Source organism: Platichthys flesus, chromosome 17, assembly GCF_949316205.1.
Source record: "Platichthys flesus chromosome 17, fPlaFle2.1, whole genome shotgun sequence".
Lineage (NCBI taxonomy): Eukaryota > Metazoa > Chordata > Actinopteri > Pleuronectiformes > Pleuronectidae > Platichthys > Platichthys flesus.
Window position 1 is genome coordinate 1780830 of NC_084961.1, and position 13244 is coordinate 1794073.

General features: G+C 41.9%; 1 protein-coding gene across 2 annotated transcripts; it reads right to left on the minus strand.

The window, feature by feature from the left end:
* Window positions 1-574: 574 nt before the first annotated feature.
* On the minus strand, window positions 575-7643 carry flot1a (flotillin 1a). 2 transcript variants are annotated; one of them, XM_062410546.1, is made up of 13 exons: window positions 7554-7643; window positions 6758-6867; window positions 6445-6520; window positions 6118-6208; window positions 5635-5778; window positions 5395-5514; window positions 5179-5274; window positions 4569-4721; window positions 4207-4388; window positions 4037-4082; window positions 3728-3865; window positions 3453-3617; window positions 575-3195 (listed from the first exon to the last, which is right to left on the minus strand). In XM_062410546.1, the coding sequence occupies exons 2-13, from the start codon at window positions 6798-6800 to the stop codon at window positions 3175-3177; spliced, it is 1275 nt and encodes a 424-aa protein (XP_062266530.1). In that variant the 5' UTR covers window positions 6801-6867; window positions 7554-7643; the 3' UTR covers window positions 575-3174. The 2 variants fall into 2 exon arrangements, with proteins under 2 accessions (XP_062266530.1, XP_062266531.1); XM_062410547.1 differs by lacking the exon at window positions 7554-7643 and having other exon boundaries at window positions 6758-7175.
* Between the last annotated feature and the right edge of the window lie 5601 nt (window positions 7644-13244).

Here is a 13244-nt window from a genome sequence, read left to right on the forward strand (position 1 = left end):
ATATTTTAAGTATAAGGTGATTGAAAGACAAGTGTCTGAGGCAGAGTACTGAAGCCAAATATAAATACAGATTTGAAGATGAATACCTGACGCTGTACTAAGTTGTGCATTAGACTAACATGGTGACAGATGGTGTCAATTACTTCTGTTGCCTCAATGAAAGCTACCCCCATAACTCTCCTGTTTTAGAGATTGTTTAGAAAGAGAAATCCCTGTGAGTCGGGATCCACATGAACTTGACACGACCACATTTAGCTGGAAACAAGGTAATGTTCAACTTAAATGAATAAATAAAGAGCTGTGTCACATGCAAACTCAGGTTTGTCTCATTTGTGAAAGAGAACAATCTTACTTCCTGTATCTGTTGAACTATCCCACGCTAACTTGACACAGCTACCCTACTCCACACAGTGTCTTCCGGTGCAATAATTACCTTGTCAGTGTGAATGCATCATTATATCAGATGCTTTGTGAATGCTGGTCTAATAAATGTCATAATCTTTAGCACAACACAATTTTCCAAATGATGACAATAGTCCCACAGACCTTTCAAAACTTATAATTTCTGCAGTGCTCGTGGATCTGTCACAGAAACAGGGCCAGTGTCGAGGTTGCACGTTTGAATCCCTGGAGAAAAAAATTAGTATTCCTAGTTCTGTGCAAACAGAAAAATCTACAATTTGTGTTGGATCAATGAAAACAAATGTTTGTTTATTAGGACCTCAAGGTGCATGTGAGCGCTGGCCTTCATGCATTCACCATAAATAACATTAACCAGTTACAATTCAACAGAAACACAACTTACAGAATGATGCAAAATAGAAAAGGAATAAAAATACAGCAGCAGCAACATGCACAAGTCAGAAAAAAAAATGAAAGGTAGATAAGATATGAGCAACGTTATAAATAGACGTCAGGAATTAATTACTCTCTTCTCAGAAAGAGAAAAAAAATTGCAATTTAATGACATTTGTAACGTGTACAAATTTCGCTAAAACACGACCAGAATAATTGAAATTCAACAGAGTGGTATTTTCCAGGAGTTGATATAACACAGAAAACCACTAAACGGATTAAACTATATTAAATACATCTATGATGAAACAGTGCTGTTAGTTAAAGTTAGTAGAATTATTAATGGTAACAGTGCTACATTAATACTGCATCAAATATCAAATATATACTGTATAAGTACATCTATGTTCATACATAGTGGTGCATCAGTAGAACACTTCAAGTCACTCCAATACAGAAGCACAAAGATTACATTTCCTACCTGACGTGACTGTGAAGTAGCACAAAGTGAAGCTCATGCATTCTCAAGATTACAGTTAGTTTGACAGGCGTCTGTGGCTGTGTGATAACAGCAGAGTTAATCTTCCAATAAATATAATTTGCCTTTTTAGAAAGCTGCTTTAATTATTTGGCTGTACGGTATCCAGCAGTGCACAAGCACACAGCGAGGCGTTCGGGGCTGGGTGTCATGCAGAGGAGAGAGAAACAACCTTTTGGTTGAATTTACTGCCGTCAATCAGCCACGACAAAACAAAATGTGAAATCAAATACTTTCCAACAAATGACACTAAAGAAACGTAAACATGTTTTCTTGGGTAAATTCCTCAACTGTTTGTGTGTCTGTTGACAACTTAAATTAGGAAATAAATAAGATAGGGTGCCCACGTGAAACATGATTTGATACCCAGCCCCAGGGGTTGTGGTGAGGTAGAGGGCGATAGAGTGAGAGTTATGATATAAAGTTGATAGTTTTATAAATAGTTTGAGCAGTTCAGAGATAAACCTTCACGAGCATCATCCTTCTGTGTGATGATAAATCTGAGATAAGAAGCTGCAAATATTCTTGTCTCCCCATTAGTTTATCGCTTCTGATCAAATTTATCATCTCCTCACATTAGACTTACTTAAAAAACAATAATCATACATATCTCACATGTACACTGTGGTTTTCCTATTGTTTTAAATAAGACACAAGAGCTGCTACATTACGGGCTTCTATAAAACAAAAAGCACCACTTTGCTTAAGAATACATCCAGTAAATACAGTAGTATTAGGATTGTGAACACACATCATCATTTGTCAATATTTATATAATTCAAATCTTAGAGAATTATGGTATTTAATACCAGATACTGTATTATAGTGGTATAACTTAATCAAAGGGACCTTACAATGCATATTTTCAAAAAAACAATGAAAGTCAACACTGGTGCAGAAGGATAAGACGAGAAGAAATCACCCAACATCGTAAATGGTGAAAACACATAAAATATAAAACAGTTAACATGTGATAAAGCCACACAGACAGATTTATAGATGGTATCATCACACTGATTATGTTTAATCTGCAACCAACTGAGATAACACTAAGTACTTATGTTGTTTTTATAAATGTATGTGTTTTAATGATTTTGTTTATTAAATAAAATAATTAAAATACTTCAGGATTGACAAATCCTTAACTCATTCATGTAGTAAAATCAATTCTGATTGAAACGCGTGACGTGCTGAACCTACAGGGGGCGGTGTTGTATTGGACTGTGTAGAGTTTGTAGATTGGTTATGAAGGTTTTGGACCCTTTGCATTAAACTTTCATGTTAAGATGCACTTAAGGTTTGGCAGCAAGGCAACGCACACAGGCAGTTATAGAGGAGACACTACAGGTACACACAGACAGTGGAGCAGGGGACACACACACAGTGACATTAAGAGAAGAAGAAAGTACAGGATTCAACAAGACTTCGGTTACATTTGGTGCTTATTTCAGTTTTCACATCTGATTATATCAATGAAAATCAATTAACAACTCTTTGTGATATAACACTGAGGAGGCGTTTTAGTTTTAAAACCCAGAGTCTGTAGAGGATGTACTCAGTTGACACGTGGATCATATAATAACACGTATTTTGATACAACAACTGTAACTGAAGCCAGAGGAGCACAATACTTCCTCCCAAATCAAAGCTTACAATCAATGACACAAAGGAAAATTAAGAAAGTGAAAGAGTTTTTCACGACACAGAAACGTCACAAGAAGTTGTTGGCGGAGGAATGACATACTACGTGAGAGTTGTTGGGGCAGAGGAAGGAGGCCATGAGAGCAGACTCGTGCAGAGAGTCCAGGCAGAAGATAAACGACAGCGGGAGATGATTCTCTTCACCCTGTACGAGAGGTCGCCTGCACCAAGGAGCGATCAGAGGGAAATAAAGAATTCATTAAAGTTTAAAAACAGCCGAAAGTTTGGATCAACCACCACCAGGGGCTAAACAACACAACTTAATGGAATTAGAATGTTGTAAACAATAGTTTTTAACACTTAACCTAATTAAACTTAAGCAGCGATGATATGTTGGGCTTGTGTGTTTGTTTGTGTTATTTTGTGTCTAGTGGACAAACTTTGTACTATCACTGGGTTTAGGTGCAGGAGAGTGTACCAGGGAGATGCTGATTCCGGTCAGGTTCTCCACGGCCTCAGGGAGGCGGGTCATGACGTCCAACACCTCTCCCGCCAGTTTGGCTGCGCCCACTTCGCCTCCTCCACTGGAAACCATGATAACTTTGTTGGCCTCACTCAGAGGCTTGCTGATCTCCTCTGCCATCTGGTGGAAGACAACGGAAAAGTTCAAACTCGTGCAGAGGAAACGTGAAGAACGGATCAGCAGGCGGATCCTTGAAGTTGTCCTGGGCTGTAAAAGTTATGGTCTCTCACCAGAGGCAGTTTCTCCAGCAGCATGTCCACCATGGCTCCATCCTTGTACTGCTGGAAGGCCTCCGCCTTCTTTGACATCTGCTCTGCCTCTGCTCGACCTTTGGCCTCAACTGAAAACGCCTCAGCCTCTGCTTTAATCTGAAGGAGATAAGAGGATGGATTTCATTTCCTAGAAAACACAAAGCTGGTCAAGAGGCCACATCCATCAGATAAGATCAATACTGAATATATACAATTCTCAATGTTATCTCCATCTTAAGCTTTTAAAACAAAATGACCGACCAGCTGAGTTGAGGTTCTGTGACTCACCCTGATGGATTCTGCTTCAGCTTCTGCCTCCATGATCAACTTAAGACTGGACAGAGAGAAAGAAACGCAGACTCAGTCTCAAACAGCCCCATGTAATAATTATAATAATTCTTGTCATGTTTCTTACAACAGAGAAAAAAGTAAACTGAGAATGAACGTTAAAAACTCACCGCTGAGCTTCGGCGAGTTTCTCCAGACGGTAGCGCTCAGCCTCTGCAGGTTTCTTCACCTTGGCCTCCAGCTCCTTCTCCCTGCGGGAGATCTCCTGCTCCTGCAGCATGATCAGCTGCGTCCTCTCCACAACCTGCACCTGCATCTTCTCCTCCTCGATGCGCTGCTTCGTCTTCGCCACCTGGAAAAGGACGAATACGTTAAAGATAAGCAGAGGACGATGTTATCTGTTAAGATTCTTGTCGAGAGTCAATAATTTAAAAACTGCAAGATGCTGAGGAATGCACCGGGCAATGTAGCATACATAAATACCTTAGAGTTCATTCATGACATAATCCAGATGTTATTTACTCTTGTGTACCTGCAGCTGATAGGCCATCTCCGACTCAGCCTTCTTAGTGTTGACCTCAATGTCATAGGCTGCTTTCTTCAGCTCATAGTCCCTCTGGGACTTGGCCATCTCGATCTCATTCTTGTACTGAGCAGAGACTTTCTCCTGCATCGCGTGGGCTTCCTGCAGAGACACAGACACACAGAGCACGAAACAATGATGAGCACAAAAAAAAACATGATCATAACTCTTGAATATGAAGCCCCTTTTCCACTGGTTGAAAAAACAACCAACACCTGCTAAAGTCTTTTTCCTGCAATGTGAACGTATATATTCATCGAACAATCCCAGGTCACGTGACTCGGCAGAAGATACAAAGGCAAGACAGCGAGCGCCTTCTCATCCGGGACATTTGTGACATGAACATGACGGACTAAACCAAAGCAAAGGTCTACTAGCAATGTAAAGGATTCAAGTGAAAAGTGTCTGATACTTTAAAGTCCTCTACAAGCAAGATGATCTCAAAGACGGCCTCAGTCACATCCTCAAAACAAAGAACACAATATACTCGCTACCTGGTGATAAGAGTTATTTCTTGCCATGAGAACCGGCTCCGTGGAGGAACAACAGAACATCTCACCCTGATTACAGCATCTCTCTTGAACTGGGCCTCTCCCATGCGAGCGTCTTTCTGCACCTGGGCTGTGCGACCTTTTCCCAGGGAATGCAGGTAATCCTGTATCCCACAGGAGAGAGACGATCACACATGTTCAATCATGGCCGACATTGAAATCTTGTAGTGCATCACATACGGCTATGCATTAGAGTTTGTGATGTGGTTATTGTGGACCAGTACCTGATCGTCGTGAACATCTTTGAGCGTGTAGCTGACCACGCTGATGCCCATGTTGACCAGGTCTGAGGACGCCACCTTGAAAACCTGCTCGGAGAACTTCTTCCGGTCCTTGTAGATCTCCTGTAAGCGGAAGATGTTTAGTGTGATGGGGGAGTCGGGCAAACTTTGTCTCAACAACCAGTCGCACGCTGCTGGAAATCATCACATTGAATGAATTATCACTTCCACAACCCGGGTCACCTCGACGGTCAGGTGGGCGATGATGGCGCGCTGGTGCCCCTCCAGTGTCTCCAAGGCGATATGAGCAATCTCCGGCTCTGACTTCCCCATGAACATCTGGCAGGCTGCAGCCAGCATCTGTTTATTCTGACCCTGGATCTTCATCTGCAGGAAACAGCAACTCGTTTACATCAAGAACACAGCACAACACTGATGACTTCTTGTATGAGAAGCCAGGTCATGTGGATCAAACTATAAAGTCAAAGTTCACATCAAATACATTCTCCTCAAAGATAGTTCATGTCATTTTATGGCATAAACATAATAGGTGAAAAGTAATGATTGACAGCTGAGACTGACTCAATCACTACTGGACAGTCTCTGGCTCCTGATGATGTCATCGACGTGAGATGGCATCGTCAAATCCTCAATATTTTGGCTTCATTTCTGGACAGTGGGAGGAGGTGGAGATGGGACGTCCATCCTTCTCTGATGCTCACTGACCTGGGCTATCCCTGTGACGGAGATGGGCACTCCGTGGCGAGTGTAGACTTTATCGCTCTTCACATTCAGAGTCAGAGTGTTCAGGGAAATCCTGGAGATGGGCAGGGTAAAGAGATATAAAACACATTTATTGATGGATTATAAATTGCTCTAATGGTTTAAAGTGTCTCTGTCTCTGCTTTGTGTTTGTCATGTTGAGTTTCCAGCACTGAGCGCAGGGCTGAGCAGGTTCAGGACGAAGGCCGGTTACAACACAGACAAACAAACATGGAGTGTGGTGCCTGGAAGGGAAAGTAAGTAATGTGGGAGGAGCAGCAGTGAACCCACCTCTGTATCTGCTGAATACACGGGAAGACGAACACTCGGCCTCCAGGTATCATCAGTGGAGGAGACCGACAGAAACCTGGGAGAGATCAAGAGGAGCCTCGAGTCAGAGACTTTCCTCACATCAGAATTTATTAGTTACTCAAATACCATAGATAGTAATTGTTTAACTGGTATTTAAAAAAATTATCGTTTAAATAATTGTGTATCAGGTGGATTTTGTCCATTTTGTACAAACCATCGAATGGAAATGACAACTATAGGCTCGATATGGAACAGTGTTGTTTTTGATAAACGGACGTGGTCGTCTTTTTACCTGACACCACCATAGCCTCGTTGGGACCACAGGTGTAGAACATGTCTGCTGCTGCTGCTTCAGCCTGGAGACGTCACAAAGCAGCAGGACGATGCTTCAATCCAAAGAACCTGCAAACACTCACATTTAATAAAGGACATCTTTATGGGCTCCACATCTGGTCTCTCTCTCTTCTCTCTTTCCCGTTTTTCTCTGCTCACCAACCGGTCGGTGCAGAAGTTGCCCACACTGGATCTGGATCTGCAGGTTTATTCCAGTAAATTAGTTTTTCTCTCCAGTTGTCAAAGTGCTGCTCGTTGTGGGAACTGTCGGTTTCTCTAGAATTGTCAAGGCCTTCACCTTCTATGTAAAGAGCCTTGAGATAATGTATTTTGTAATTCAGCATTGTATAAATAAAATTGCATCTACTATTTCATTATTATTCAGATCCAACACAAAGTAGATTCAAATACACATGAAGGCACGAGAGGAAAAAACAGATAAGTCCACAACTGACATATTTAAATGTAATTTAATTAAAATGTTTGGTTTAAAAATCTAAAGTGTATTAATACATATAAAGAATATAAATCTGCCTCATTAATGGAGACAGTGGTTCTAGAGCAGAGAACAGACAAGAGGCTAAAATCGAATTAACCCAAATTTTGCACAACCACAATAAAAAAAACTAATAAGCAGAATAGAGTAAATAACTGAAGGAAAACGATTGAATCAGTGAAACGTGACTGACGCTGCTCGCTGCTAAATGTCTGTTACACGTCAGTGAGCAGAGAAGAAGAGAGAATGTGGCGCTCACCTGTCGGAGCAGAGGAGCTGGTTCCAGGTGACTGTTGGTGAATTGAATCTGAAGCTCTCTCTCATCAGACTCTGAAGATGAAGATGATGATGATGTAAACACAACACCGGGCTGCAACTCTATTATATCGAGCACGCCGATCCCTCCAAAGGTGCACCACCGCCAACTACTGGCGAGGCGGGGAAGTGTCACTTTAGGCATTTTAATTTCAACGAGTTTTATGAAGAAGAAAACGAAGAACACGAAGAAGAAGAAGAAGAAGAAGAAGAAGAAGAAGAAGAAGAACAAGAAGAAGAAGAAGAAGAAGAAGAAGAAGAAGAAGAAGAAGAAGAAGAAGAAGAAGAAGAAGAAGAAGAAGAAGGTGTTTCAGCATGTATTCCTGCTCGTGTGCGCTCGTTAACAACCTACTGGTCAAACTTGATATACGAGTACTTTCAACTTAAGTAAATCATTTTTTTATTGGCTTTTAAGTAATACTTTTATTGCTGTCTTGTGCCGTTCAGGACAATAGCTTTATTTTGAAAGACGTTACCGGAAACAGTTGTATACTATTATTTTAACTTGCTCTTTTAACTGCCCTCTGGTGGACCTAGCGAGTCGCTACAACTCAACCGTTCAGACACCAGTGTGACGGTGGGTATGTTTGCCATCTAGCGGCGACAGTGAGGAACTGCAGGACTGGTGTCAAGTTAAATTTACTTTAGGAACATACGTCCGGTAACTGTTTTCAACATAAAACATGAATGCTATGCGGACGTGAGATGACATAGATTGATTCAGATGTGAACAGAGCATCAGTTAACTGGAGATGATTCCTGACTGGTATTTAGTATAATCTTTACTGGGAGTTCTATAGAAGACAACAAAACCCCCTGATGATACATTTCTATAAACAAACGACACAGAAGATAATTATTATTAAACTTAAATCTATTGTCATTAGACTCTTTAAAATATACTAATTAAAGCAACTACTCCAGTTCACCAACCTTTAAAAATGATACATGAGTATAATTTAACTTGAGCAAAGTATTTTTTATCACTTAAGTAATTCGTATATTATCGTGAATGTGCTATTAAGACGAACAGTTGTTTTATTTGGAAAGTGCTTACCGGAACTAGATGTATGCTATTATTTGTGACTTAAACAGAGCACGGCCCTCTGGTGGCCACAGTGCGTCACTACATCTAAACTGTTCAGACTCTAGTTTTATTTTTAAAAGTGCTTTCCGGAAGTAGTTTTGTTCTGTTATTTTAACTTGATCAATATTTGCCCTCTGGTGGTCACAGTGCGTTACTAGAACTGAACTGTTCAGACGTGAATTTGAATTTGACAGCGGGAATTTCCGCCCTCTAGCGGCGATAGTGAGGAACTGCATGACTGGTGTCAACTTAGATTTACTGCAATAAAAAAAATACTTCCGATATGTGATTTCAAAATCATTATTGTTATAGTTGCCACATAAATTCTTCTGAGAAACAATTTGTCATAGTAGACGATATTTTAGGTAATTAAACTCTGAAGTCATCTGAGCAGACGTGTCACTGCTGTGGTTGGATTGAAGTATATGCCACGTGGTATATTTAAAGAAATGCGGTTATTTTTGTGACACCCACTGTATTTAGATTTGTAATAAACTTAAGGGCACGATGTTTTCTTTTGCTTAATTCAAACTAATCATCTTGAGTTTAATAAATAAATAATCTGCAGTGACTTGTTTTTCAACTGTGGGAAGAACAAATTATGAAAATCGTGGAGAGTTGAAATCTTGAAAATGATATCACATCACTGAGGATTTCTAGCACTTGTCAAACTTATAGTTCCCAAAATCACTTGTTCAGCAGTTCTGCAACTATATTTCGGCTTCATGAAAGTATTTCTGAATACAATTCACAGGCGCTTTTACTTTTGAGAGAAGAATTTCAGTTTTACATTTCATCGTATAAATTATTTTGATAAATCTCTATGTTTACACTCTAAACCACTTCTCCTTCAAACCACACAGGTCGTTGTTGTTTGGCACGTTTCTCTTATTTCCTTCTCACAGTTTGATTTGAATTATTATTACAAAAAAATATTACGCAGGTTTCAAACTTATTGATTATACATTTTCCGTTAATTAATAAATTGATATACGAATCAGGGAAAAAAACTATGAAAATTTGCCAAGATCTATTTTGATTTTCCAGTTAATCTGGTGATTATTTATATATTTTGTATTGCTCATCTAATATAACCAGTTCAACCCAGTGTTAAGACGCAGAGAGACACTGGTCTCCCTCATCTACTCGATCCAAATACCAATAATCGATTAACTTCGATCAGCGCACACTGAGGTCTGGTGTTTCACCGGATCGATGGACACCGTGCACGCGTAAAGATCACGATGGCCTGAAGTGAAACTGCAGATTGCTCGTGCATGTGGCTCAGAGCCAGAATCCACGATTCTTCCCGAAGTGGCCCGAGCACCTCCGAGCTCACATGGGTCCAGAAACCCGACAGAAGCCGAAACTCCCGGGCTGTGTCCCCGCTGAAGTGTGTGTGTGTCGGGGTGAGGGGGACGGAGCAGCGCCACATTAAGGACTTAGATTTATTTATTCTTCTTTTAAAAGGTGGTTTCCAGGATCCATCACTCCGGAGCTCCTCCCAGTCCTCAGGGTTTCTTTTAATTCCGGATCCGAGGCGTGAGAAGGTAAGATGCTCCTCACCATCACTTCTCCACGAACAGCTGGTTTCCTCTGCTCGGTGCTTGGCTCGCAGGGACACACAGGGTTAAATCCTGCAGCTTTCCCTCTCTGTGTGTTTGATGGAGCTACTCGGAGGCTCAGGCGGATCCAGGGCGTGTTAGGGATGCTGGGAGCTGGAGGCTGGAGGGGAGCGTCCTCAGGCGGGAACACGATGAACGGTCCCTCACATGTAACAGGCTCGACTGCAGGGATCCCCCCCCCCCCCCCCCCCCCCAACACGAGCACAAGAGATAAAACATAATAAGCCTCTTGTCTCCAGTCTTTGGGGTTAAATCTGTATTTTCTCTCATCTTTATTGTAAACTCCATGCTCACAGATATGACTGTATAATAATGATATGACTGATGATATGATAATAATGTTTGTGGATGTTGTTCAGCCTGTGGTGCAGGATCAGGTCATACATTTGGGATATACCAGCAGATTAAGGGGGGGTGGGGGGGGGGGGTTCTGGTCCATCCCCGTGGAAATGGTTACACAATGTACTGGCACTCGTCCAAGCTGCTGACTCAGTGCATTGGAAGTGTGCAGTGAGGAACAATGACTGTTCTGGAAGCTTTAAGACAAGAAAGTAAAAAACATGGATTTTTGTTCCGATAAGAAATCTCAGTCTTTAGACCAGCTGCAGTTTGATCCCAACACTTTGATTCCTGCACACTTTTCATTTCATAGCATCATGTCTGACTGAACCTCTTCCTTTCTTCATTCAACTCTCCTCCTCCTCCTCCTCCTCCTCCTCCTCCTCACCCCCACCTCTCGTTTTCCTCCTTCTTCCATCCGGACATCCCCAGCTGTAACGGGACAGCCCCCCCTTCATGGTGACACACCCTTGGTTGCACCAGCAGCTGCCTGCGTAACGGGTGAGGAGGGGGAGAAAGAAAGGGAGAGAGATGAAATGGAGGAGGAGGAGTGGAGCTGATGCAGAAGAGGAGAGAGAGTGTGTGTGTGTGGGGGGGGGGGGGGGGGTGGCAGAGGATCTTAAATTCTTAGATTTAAGATTGTAGCATTAAGTTTACTACTTTTGTTCCAGTGGTTAAAAGAATGAATGAACAGTCACGTGATGAATGAGGGAAATCGGCCGGGGGGGGGGGGGGGGGGGGGGGGGGGGGGGGGGGGGGGGGGGGACGTCTTAAGAAACACTTGTTCTAGATGGGGGGGATGAAGCTGATGAGCCGTACAGAGACTGAACAGGGAAACAGTTATATTTCCTAAACCATACAGAACCATTTCATATCCACTGTGGGCGATACGTGACTCTAAGAGTTATTTCATATTACGGCAGCACAAGCTCAGGATATCAGTCTGACTGACCCTAATAGGATTTAGCTGGAATAGAAAGAAGTCGATAAAGGAAGAGAAGGACAGAAGAAGACGAGAATGTCCCAATAGAGGGAAACAGCTTCTTATAATTCAATCAAGCAGCATCATGGATTTTAGACCCTTAAATACGTCTGATTTTCTTCCAACATTGTTGTCTCGGGGGAAATTGGTGAAAACGTAAAAATGAAACGCACATCACAATATGACAGAGTGAAAATCTGGACCTTCGGGTTTTTCCCTCTTAATCGAACCCACACCAATGATAGGTTCTTTCTTGACCCATGTTCTACACTTTCATCAAGTTTCAAAAAAATCGGTTGTGTAATTTTTTGTCATAATCCTGTTTGAAGACGAACAGCGATGAAGAAGCAGAAGGATGAGAGAGACGATATTGTAACAGGAGCAGATGGAGGCATCCGGTTCCTCCCCCCCCCCCCCCCCCCCGAGCTGTGTGGGAGAGGAGAGTCGAGGGAGATGAAGTCAGTCAGGATGGATCATAATAATAATAATGATAATAATACATTTTATTTCACAGCACTCAAGGTCACCTGACAAGGCAGAGATAAAAACAGAACAAACAAAAATCAATGAATCTAAAAAAACAATAAAATGAAAATGAATAAAACATTTTGGAGTTTGGCCAAATGGAAAAAAACCATCAGACTGAATGGGCCAGTTTAAAGAGACTGGTTTTGAGACAGGATTTGAGTCAATGTTACGGATGACTGGTGGGAGGGAGTTCCAGAGGAAGGGAGCCCAGTGGCTGATGGGTCTCGATCCCATGGGGTCCAGCTGACAGGTGGTTCAGTGAGATGGATGGAGGGAGAACACCTGAGAGAGCAGGAGAGCTGAGTCCACAAGCCTCGACTCACAATGGGCTGATGTCAGGTAAAAGCTCCTCGACTCTCATCATGAAGCTGCTGGACCTGTCACCACCTTTGCCCCCTACAGCTCCACTGGTGTAATTGGTCATAACTGGGGACAGGGGGGGCAGTGACCCCATTGACCCTCAGTCAACAGACAGCAGTGACTGTTGTGTAACTACACCGTCCGTCTATAAAAACAGATAAGACTGGAACCAGGACGAACGGCTACGAGATGAATCAAGACCATCAAACTTTGATTAGAATAAAAACATATTTGAAAATGGAAAACTACAACTGATTTGAAGAGTGAGGGAACTACACATCCCACGAACCATTGTGAATCATCCATATCCAACAACTTCCAGCTGCTTCCCATTGCATTTAAGCTTGTCGTTGATCTGTAGTGTTGTCATATATTGGAGTCTCGTATCATTTCATAGTGTGTAGTGTTTAGCAGCTTATCGCTGAATGACTCATTCTCGGGTCAAGAAAACATAAATTTATACATTTTAGATGAAACATACTAGTGAAAACATCACTAGTATTATTTTTTATTCAATTTCCAATATATCTCTTTTATGTGATGCTGAGGAGGAAGATTGTTTTCAGAATTCAGAATCTGAAGGTGATTGCAGCAGCCTCTCATTTACTCCTCAGGTGTAGTTTCTCTCTTCCCATGAATCAAACCTGAGATTCATATCTTTGTGCAGCCTGAGCACTCACACAGGCAAGAGGCTAATGGCTCTGTGGAACACTA

Excerpts from the sequence above, each read along its gene's own strand:
- flot1a (XM_062410546.1), bottom strand. The coding sequence starts at position 6,800 with ATGTTCTACACCTGTGGTCCCAACGAGGCTATGGTGGTGTCAG. Across the intron at positions 4,389-4,568 it reads AGATGGCCTATCAGCTGCAG|GTGGCGAAGACGAAGCAGCG; the intron begins GTACACAAGAGT and ends GTCCTTTTCCAG. Across the intron at positions 3,866-4,036 it reads CTGAAGCAGAATCCATCAGG|ATTAAAGCAGAGGCTGAGGC; the intron begins GTGAGTCACAGA and ends TATCTCCTTCAG.